This window comes from Lethenteron reissneri, unplaced genomic scaffold (assembly GCF_015708825.2).
Source record: "Lethenteron reissneri isolate LAM-NWPU_2019-01 unplaced genomic scaffold, ASM1570882v1 scaffold_348, whole genome shotgun sequence".
Lineage (NCBI taxonomy): Eukaryota > Metazoa > Chordata > Hyperoartia > Petromyzontiformes > Petromyzontidae > Lethenteron > Lethenteron reissneri.
This window is the reverse complement of record NW_026891870.1, coordinates 391-9927: the sequence shown is the minus strand read 5'-3', so window position 1 is coordinate 9927 and position 9537 is coordinate 391. Positions and strand designations below refer to the sequence as shown.

At 47.9% G+C, this 9537-nt stretch overlaps 1 protein-coding gene and 3 non-coding genes across 7 annotated transcripts; all 4 read right to left on the bottom strand.

Moving 5' to 3' along the window:
* Positions 1–16: 16 nt before the first annotated feature.
* Positions 17–7644, bottom strand: LOC133339806 (cold-inducible RNA-binding protein B-like). 4 transcript variants are annotated; one of them, XM_061547950.1, is made up of 7 exons: positions 7586–7644; positions 6158–6279; positions 4797–4903; positions 3835–3952; positions 2332–2431; positions 913–1008; positions 17–574 (listed from the first exon to the last, which is right to left on the bottom strand). In XM_061547950.1, the coding sequence occupies exons 2-7, from the start codon at positions 6261–6263 to the stop codon at positions 403–405; spliced, it is 699 nt and encodes a 232-aa protein (XP_061403934.1). In that variant the 5' UTR covers positions 6264–6279; positions 7586–7644; the 3' UTR covers positions 17–402. The 4 variants fall into 4 exon arrangements, with proteins under 4 accessions (XP_061403934.1, XP_061403936.1, XP_061403935.1 ...); XM_061547952.1 differs by having other exon boundaries at positions 913–996; XM_061547951.1 differs by having other exon boundaries at positions 7542–7622.
* LOC133339809 (small nucleolar RNA SNORD61) lies at positions 1692–1758 on the bottom strand. The gene has a single exon (XR_009754784.1). It is a non-coding gene; the product is annotated as a small nucleolar RNA SNORD61 (small nucleolar RNA).
* Positions 4256–4391, bottom strand: LOC133339810 (small nucleolar RNA SNORA17). Its single transcript, XR_009754785.1, has one exon. It is a non-coding gene; the product is annotated as a small nucleolar RNA SNORA17 (small nucleolar RNA).
* LOC133339807 (small nucleolar RNA SNORD61) lies at positions 5187–5255 on the bottom strand. The gene has a single exon (XR_009754783.1). It is a non-coding gene; the product is annotated as a small nucleolar RNA SNORD61 (small nucleolar RNA).
* Positions 7645–9537: the final 1893 nt, after the last annotated feature.

Here is a 9537-nt window from a genome sequence, read left to right as displayed (position 1 = left end):
TCATTAGATCTCAGAAGCCAAAGCAGGTGAGTGGCTGGATAGTGCTTGGATGCATAAACAGGTTGTCTCACGAGTGGAAAAGGCAGGGCAGCAAATAATGAAAAGTCCTGTTTCCCCGTCTACTCTCCCAGCTTTAACCAACCTGCACTATCGTGAGGCACGGTCAAATAACCCAATGACAGAGCAGGCTGCGCTCATCCAGCAGTGGATTAAGAAGTGTTGTTGTACATGTCCACTGGGAGCATGGGTCAAGCACATCACTCGTATGCACATGCACAGCACTTTAGTCAACCCACCTTAAGGATTAGGGTTTCCGCACACCATGCCCAAGAAATGTAACCACACTTTGCCACGCTGGTCGACGTAGGTTTAAAGCAATGGCAGGAAAAAAGGAAGGTGCTGTCAGGGAGTAATAAGGCATGTGATTTTTGACTGGAAGGGGAGGGGCTCGATAGGGGGGAACCGATTGAAGGGTTGGTGGGGGCACTCACTGTAGCTGTCATAGGCGTCCCTGTAGTTTCCGCCACTGGCGCCGTAGTCGCGGGACTCCCGGCTGGAGTAGCCATCACGCTCACTGCCACGTGGAGACCACGGCGAGAGGAGCACAAGTGACAGCAGGAGACCAAGTCGGTCAGGAAAGAGGGAACGCACAAAAAGAAAATCCATGAGCAAACACGATAACACATGAACAATGCAGAGACAAAAACATGCACAGGTCCCTCACCTTAACCACACCTGTACCAATATGAACTTACTCAACCATCTATCACTCACCCATTCCCACACCACTCACAGATGTCACACTCGACTTCACGCACTCAACCGTACCCACATGGAGTCACTCACCCGTCTCTACCTCCCCTTACTCACCTATACCCACGTCACTCACCCGTCTCTACGTCACCCACTCACCCGTAGGCACGAGCCCCTGCTCTGTACCCGTCGCCCCTGTGTCCCCCGTAGTGCTCTTGTGAGTCTGGCGAGCCTCCATAATCCCTGCCGGAGTAGCTGCACCAACACACGGCGCTCAGTGTAAGCTCAAATTAACAATATTATTCCCTCTTTAACATCACGGTGAACGTCAGTGCCTCCAGCGACTGCAGGGGTGAAGAGTCTCATTCTGTATGGTGCATGTTCAGTTTGGAGAAGCCATTCGATGGCGTTGGGGAATGCCAGATGGAGTCTGTTTGTACCTCGTACAAAAGCATACGTTCAGCAATGATCGGTCGCATGGGTGATGGATCACACTTCATTCACAACTACACCGGCATAGGCTCGTATAGAGACCCATGCACTCATGACAACCCAGACTCGCATAAAGACCCGCACTGTACAACATGTTATGTGATCTTCCATGTGTAGTTCTAACAAGGATCAGCACAGACTTGTAGGGGTGATGTGAACCCATTGTATACAACAATCAAACATCATTTTAAAAAATGTTTTTCCATATATCACGATCTTAAAAAATATATGAATTGGTTCGACTGCCATGTCATTAATATTAGTGGCTAGGCCTGCGGGAAAATTCGATTCTGTGGGCCAGTCACTAACATGGAGGGTTCTACCTCATCTCATGACATACCTAAAGTGCAATTGTCATTAAATTGGATACATTTTCGATTTATATTAATCGATGCAAACCACCCCTGATTTGTTTAATTATGCCATTGCTGGCAAAGGTGTGCGCAGTGCTCAGTACTTCTTAGAGGACAAAGTGAAATAATCAGGTATTCAGCACAGAAGTTTCATCACTGCACTGGGCTAACCCTCACTGAAGTTCACACAAGCAGTGCCAGCTGCATCTACATGGGTATCGTCCTGTCATGGAAACAACGCCCATCTGCTGGCCAAACCACCTTGCGTGTCGTGTCAGCTTCCTAAGAGATTGACTGTGCTTTTCCATTATGATGTAACGATACACACGTATCTGCGCCATCTACACAAGACAAATGCGTGAAGAAACTGCCCAACACGTGCATAAACGCATTGGCAATGCTCGACACCGGGAGGAAACTGTTGTATGTGGGGGCAGACACGGGTCGCACTGGGTAAAGGAGGCGTTGGTGTCGTAGCCATTGCACTGAACTCCAATGCCAGAAAAGTCAATGAGATTGACTACACTCAGTAATTGGTACCTGCAACTCACCCAGATTTACCAGAGATTACTGGTTAACAACTGCTGTTATACATCCACCAAGTGTCAATGCATCTCTAAAAATATTCAATGGAGTCCTACATCGAGTACCTGGAGAACACTCACAAACAGCGAGATAATGTTCCCTCATCTCACTCCTCAATCCCTCTAAACCGCCGCTTGTCCACCCTTACCCTCCTTCCCGGGGGGTATAGTAGTCGTCGTAGTCGTCGCGCCGTGACGGGGGGCCGTCTCGGCGAGCTGGGGGGCCTCCGTAGCCATCCCTGTCACGGCCTGCAGCACAGGGTACCCCCAGAAATGGTTTCAATACTCATACAGTTTCCCTACACAATCACAACTTCCCCTCACCACTCGCCAGGGATATGTGGTAGAAACAGGCAGGTGCTATATTACAAATAAGTCCATTAAATTTATATTTTTCAAATGGTACGTAAATTAGAACTCTAAGGAACCCGTTCTACATAGCAATATTACATTGATAATGTGAATTGAATGCATTTTGCCTATCTTTCAGTGTGGTCTCGTAAACACATTTTACTGTGGCTCAATGATGGGTTAGGGAATTTTGAGTGTCCAGTGATTTCTCGTCATAGGAGGGATGTAACGTTCAAAGCCCCACACAGAATAGATTTGGACTGAAGATCAAATGCATTACTGTTGGTGGGAGTGCTTTATCTTTTGCAGCTCCTGTGTAATCCACTACATTCATACATAACAGCTCCCTTTCAAGTTTCAAATTACAATTCTAAACTTAGTTTGCTGCTGCCTACGACTTGTGTGCTGGGCCTTCATGATATTCAGTCTATTGGGGTGCCGTTTGCATGGATGACGCTGCATGGGATGAAACTCGTTGTTGATATGTACTTTCGTCGATGTTGGAGCTTAGGTGTTTGCCATTGACCCAGCTGCTTCGTGTTGCGCTGCCTTCTGTACCCTTGATCCTGTTTTTATTTCGTTTCTATGGTGTTCGTGCAATTTTTTTTTGTTAACGTGGTTAGTGATGTTCAGCATTGAGATGTAATTTGCATAAATGTAATGACAAAATAATTCTTAACAAAATTCAATCCTGCTTAGGTCTCACTAATCTGCATCTTTCGTCTATAGCACTAATATCGTGTTTATTTAATCTCACTAATCTGTACCTCTCTTCTTCCGTTATCAGATCCCTATCTCATTAATCTCTCGACAGTTTTCAAATCAGTGTTATCTCTTTCCACTAACTAATCCATATCTGTTTCAGGTGGGCCAAAACTCTCCGTGGCCCATTGGACGGACACCAGTTGGATCAGTTCCTAAGCTGACCGATGCTCAGAGTTTCTTAGAGGAAAAAACACAACAGCACGGTCGCCTCAGTGCTTCACTGCTCATCACGGCACCGGGGTCATTCGCACTCCTTGTGTGATTCGGGGTCGCAATTCTAGAACCATTTTCCATCCCCATTGGGTGGTCATGTGGAATATGTGACATTGAGTTTTGTTTACGTGATGTTACGATCACTTGATTGCGCCCCGCAACTTATCAGATCTTGGAAGCGAAATAAGTTTGAGCCTGGACAGTGTCCGGATAGGTAAGTGCTCTGCAGAAGAGCCAGTTGATGGAGGAAGTCCAATAAGTCCAAGATTGAGTCAGCGAGCTAGCTGCAACGAGGGAGGGACCCTAGTGATGAGGAGCCTCACCTCGGTAGGATCCGCGCCCACCCCGGAAGCCAAACCCCCGATAAGAGCCGAATCGACCACCGCCTTCGAACGATGGTTTCGTTGCCTGCTCCACCTTGATATTCCTGCCATCCAGGGGCTGTGGCAGGGGAACACACACACGCGGGGGGGGAGAAATCACGAGTCCACCGATGGGTCTTGTGTGTCAAACTAAATCGTTACGGCCTTGAGTAGAGGGATTGTTAACCGCCCTGGATACACACACAAATACAACGTACAGGGAGAACATATTCCAATAGTTCATTCCTGCATCACCCTGCAAACCCAACTACACGAGTTTTGTTCCTGGCTGCGATATCAACAGGAGTGCATTTCTAAACCGGCGCGGGGTTCTCCCCCCCTCCTGTCTGTATCAGGACAGCCACATTGGTGTTAGTGAGGCATTGTTGGCTCCACAATCATTCAGGGCGACCATGTAGGTGGCGGCCGAGTGTAAACTAGGAACCAGTTTAATCTGTGCCTCGCGTGACACAGTGAGGGCAAGGGGAGGCCATCACTGTAACGCCTAGCGGGGCATATGTGAGATGTCGGGTTAAAGCATTTGGGTTCTATGCAAGGCATCCTTATTACAAAGTGCTCAAATGCCCTGGCGTGAAAGGCATGATAAAAAAAATAATTATTGCATTATTCCGACTTCAAATCAGACAGTTGTAATATTAAGACAATTTCATGCTTGAGCCTGTGTGAACATTATCAGTTGAATTTATCTATGAAAAGTCTGTGGAACTCATTGCAATAGTTTTGTTTTGGGCAATTTTGTGACCTAGGTCACTCTTGGAAACGAGACTACTCTGGTCTCAAGTTCAAACCTGGCCAAGCAAACAGATTAATCTTAAACAGTGTGTGGAACTAATCAAGTGTTTTACTCTGACCAGTGTGGTGGAACCGAGGGGGGTGCAGATTGCACGGGTCACAGCACTCACCTTCCCGTTCATGTCCCTCTCGGCACCCTTCGCGTCGTCAGGGTTCGCAAACGTCACAAAGGCGAAGCCTCTGGAGCGGTTCGTCTCCCGGTCCTTCATGATCAGCACTGGGGAGGAACACGAGTAGATATTAGAGACAGAGCCATTGAGAAAGAAAGTACAGCAGAGAGGGGCACAGAACCAAAGGAGATAGACGGCCCACAGACAAAACAATGACAGAATATAGAGGCATGAACTAAGGAGTAGAAGACAAAAACAAATGGTAAACAGGACAGGAGGTGAATACGGGAAACATAGGAGGGGACTCAAAGACTGGAGACTAGTATGGATCTCGATGGTGGCAAGCTCAGCGCTGACCTCCGGGCCACCCCTAGTGTTCATAAGTAGTCAGTGCTCAGTACTTCTTAGAGGACAGGATGTGAACATCATTTGTTCTCAGAGTTGAAGATTCATCACAGCACCGTGATCACAACTTGGATCACCTGACCGCACACATCACAGCCTTCATGTATTACTAGGATTTGGGGTTAGCCACTTTGACCATCTTTAACAATCATTTTCCTGTGCATTATAAAAGTCGGCGAGAGCATAAAATTACATGAAAAGATTGGACAGTGTGTGTGCAGCAAGTCATTAAACTTGGCTTACAGTGCGTGTTAATATATATTTGTTTTAGTACAATTTTATTCTGCTATATTTGTTAAGGGTTGATTACTTTCTGTAAAGCAATGTGAGGCCTTGTGTGAATGGCACTGTTCAAATGGAGTTTTCGTTCATTCCTGCCAGAACCCAGTTAACGAAGTAGTGGATTAAAAGCTATTATTTTCGGTCAGATCATGGTCTCCACGTAGGGAGTTTTTTGTGCCTTACTCCTTTCCTATTTCTAAGTCAATGAATGATTCAGGTAATAATTAATGATTCAAGAAGATGAATCCAGCTTTTGACAGTGGTATGACCATAGTAGCCTGTATTAGTGCTGGGGTCAGGTGAACCGATTACACACAAAATATTGAATTCCTAGATTTATGTTCAAGCCATAGGATGTGTGAACAGGACGAAATTAAACTATAATCGATTAAAAGCTGTATCCATACACTATAAATAAACATATGCACAAGATGCTCGGGATCTTCTGGACAGAATACAATATTGGCTCTGTACAAAAAACACTAACTCAAGTGCCAACATAATGCAAGTTTCTCTGATAGAACAGGGTTGCAAGTTACAAAACAATCCAGTAGTGACCACCCCTGCCGCCTTGTGGAAGCAGTAAGGCATCTTCTCTGGGCTCCGACACTTGCGTACAAGTGGTCGGAGCCGAGAGAAGACCCAGATAAGACGCGTAATAAATGGGAGCGCACCTTCAGCGACCCTCCCATACTTGGAGAAGATCGTCTCCAGCGCGTTCTCATTTGTATCGGTGCTGAGTCCCCCGATGAACAATTTCCCTGGGTCGACCTCGCCCATCTTGAGACAAGAGTTCCTGCAAGAAACGCAAGTGCAGTTAAACACGACACGGCGGTACGTACCGACCAGTACCAGGGCTCAGCCATCTCGAGAGCATTAAACACAGCAGTTTAGTCTTATTTCGTATGTCGAGATGCAGAGATAAGCAACTTAATTTGGAACAGCAACAAAAATAAGTCTAGATCACTTAGCCATTCAATGGAGTTGGCTGCGAGCTCATCAATTGCTTTGATTTGGCGTTGACCATGTACTGTTTGCAGTCGTAGGCACCGTTTTATCTCGGACAAGATAGAGTGCAAGCGAGTCTTAAACACAAATCAGCACGTGTGCACGCCTTGCCCTATGATAAAATTGTATACGGGCTGGAGAATAAGCACATCGTAGTCTCCAACCTGTATCCACTACCTCTGGCCTCGGCAATGTACCGCCACATTTTAATGTTATCTGCCCTATTGATGCTTTCTGGTCAGAGGTCGTGCCCTACAACACGGCAAAGAAACGGATATTCCAGCACCATCACAACGCGTGTATGAAACCACAACCTCGTGTGAACGGTCATGTTCGGTTTTCGAAGTACAATACAGGTTAACTTTCCTTAACGTTTTACTTAAATCAATATTCAGTTACATTTGAAAAGTCACCGCATAAACCTTCATGTCAGACTTTGCATTGTTCCCGAGGGCAGTCGTGCTGTACGATATGTTCCCCGCATGCACCAGCGTACAACCCCCACGACCCGGTAGGGCGTGTGGCGAGGCCCCCATCATCCAGCAGCAGACAGCATCCGCCCACGTGGGGATCACTCGACGAATTTCGGCGTTAAGCGCATGCGCAGTGGCGCCATCAGAGGGCTCTTTCAAAGGCCTGGTGGGTGGGGATCGGTAACCTGCGAACGCGATTGGTCTAGAGGCGACACGTGATCGGAACGGGCCAATGAGACGCAACCTCTCGGGGCCACGACGCTTAACATGGCGGTTTAAAACACGCGGCCCGGAGTTCGCTTTCATTATCCTAGCTGTAAATACATCGGCTTAAATAAAAAAAAAATACTGAGAATAAACGATTTAGCTCGACGCGGCTCGCGGGGAAAAACTCGATCGCAACGAGGCGCCTTCACCGCCCCCCCCGAACAATAGAAAATGGCCGCGAAACAAAAAAGCCACCTTTTTTTCCAAAAATGTCCGCATTAAAACACAAATGTCTGCATGCGGCGAAATCGCCTAGACTATAAACGTACTATAAACGTAAGTGTGCAGATAAATAAGAAATAAAACATACCTTAATTAAAATCCGCGGAGAAAGCACGACACACAGCCACTCACCTAGAAAGCCACGAACAGAATGGCGGAGCGCGCAAAGGATTGCGGGAGGGTGCGTCACGTCTCTCATATAGCCGCACACATTATGTTAATGACATAGCGAAGGTTTCATTGGTACGCATAAATTATGCTACTATTAAGAGCATTCGATTGGACTGCTTAAATTATGTTAATCATTGTTGTTTGATTGGCTTCTGCGTATTTAAAATGGATTGGGATTCGATCGTATAAAATGATGTTCAACTACACATCTACGTGACTTTACCGAAAGACCCAAAGAATATGAATTCCTGCAGTGAACGAAAACTTGAAGTCAAGATTACACATTTTATTGGCTCATTTTTGAATTACTCTGATACGTGTATTTATTGCTTTGAATAGCTCAGGAATTATTAGCATTTAGTATTTGATTGAGTTCATCCAGATACTCTTGGTTATAACATAAATTGTGTTCATTTACGCAGGGATAAATTTCGTGAAAATGTTGAATGCTTAGTGAACGTTAATTCGGACACGAAATTACAATGTAAACGATTATCGATAAATTACGTTCATGATTCCTCGAGCTTTGTGAACAGAATATAAACGTCTGCTTGAGGGTTGTCAAAATAATTTCGCAATAACGGTAACAATGAAAAACCGGTAATAACCGGTTACCGTTTTCCGCACATTTAAAGATGTCTCGGGAGTAATCGAAACACTTTGAATGGAGAAGCGAAGGGAGCTGCCATTGGTATAATGGGGAGCACGCGGAGGAATTGCCAAGAGGTCGCCGGTTCGTCTCGATCTCCCTGGGCGGCAGCTGCGACAATGGGGCCGTTCTCTCACTCCGCGGGCAGGCCCCGTGGGGCGGCCGGGCCCCGTGGGGCGGCCGGGCCCCGTGGGGCGGCCGGGCCCCGTGGGCGGCCGGGCCCCGTGGGGCGGCCGGGCCCCGTGGGGCGGCCGGGCCCCGTGGGGCGGCCGGGCCCCGTGGGGCGGCCGGGCCCCGTGGGGCGGCCGGGCCCCGTGGGGCGGCAGGGCCCCGTGGGGCGGCCGGGCCCCGTGGGGCGGCCGGGCCCCGTGGGGCGGCCGGGCCCCGTGGGGCGGCAGGGCCCCGTGGGGCGGCCGGGCCCCGTGGGGCGGCCGGGCCCCGTGGGTGGCTCGTGTCGTGTCCAGAACGCGCTTCAGCGCCGTACGGAGCAGCCAGCCGTGACCATCGGAGGAGCGGGGAAGTCGACCAAACAACAGCTCGGACTCATTTTAATGGGAGGCTCTTCCTCCCCCAGCAATGACCAGCAGTGGCGGAGGCATTGCTCCGTTTTCAGTGTCATTGTGTAGAGCCCTGTGAGCCACGAGGCTCTTGACTCGGGTTCAACCGCAACGAACAAAGAACATCTTAAAGTGCCGACGCGCAACAGAAACATCCAGGAAGGAGAAACAGCAAATACTTTCAGAAAGAATCACCGCACATCCACGCTGTGCGAACATCCCAATGGGATGCAAGTCGAACAATCACAACCATAAGACAATTTACGTAAAGTTGTCAGGCTAACTCCATACTTTAACTAACATGGCTTAAACATACTTTTCGAAATTACCAAAATTAAGCTAAAAAAACTATGTAACAATGATCACAGGAACGGATTCAAATGTAACAATAAACGATATAAACACAACACGTAGACCAAACTTTGCATGAGTCACTCCACAACAGCAGGGGCATCAAACATGTACAATTCACCTCTAAAGCTCAGCAGCACACTGAGACACGAAGGGACACGTTTTGAGGCCGCGGTGCGGTTTGTACGTTCGCCCATTCCGTGTATTCAAATTCTATCTATTTAGCGAGTGAATTAAGTAGCAACTAAAGACGACGTAAAGTGTTCATAGAGCTGATGGTGGCTTCCAGGACCTCGGGGCAGGGTCGCTTGGTGGGAAGGGTGCGGGGAGTCCAGGCCAAGCGCCCCTCTTGTCAG

Bases quoted from the DNA above. Each gene is read 5' to 3' on its own strand.
- LOC133339806 (XM_061547950.1), bottom strand. From the start codon at position 6,263: ATGGGCGAGGTCGACCCAGGGAAATTGTTCATCGGGGGACTCAGCACC. The intron at 1,009-2,331 runs GTAAGGGTGGAC...GTGTTGGTGCAG, and splicing joins TATACCCCCCGGGAAGGAGG to CTACTCCGGCAGGGATTATG. The intron at 575-912 runs GTGAGTGGGTGA...TCCACGTGGCAG, and splicing joins GCAGGGGCTCGTGCCTACGG to TGAGCGTGATGGCTACTCCA.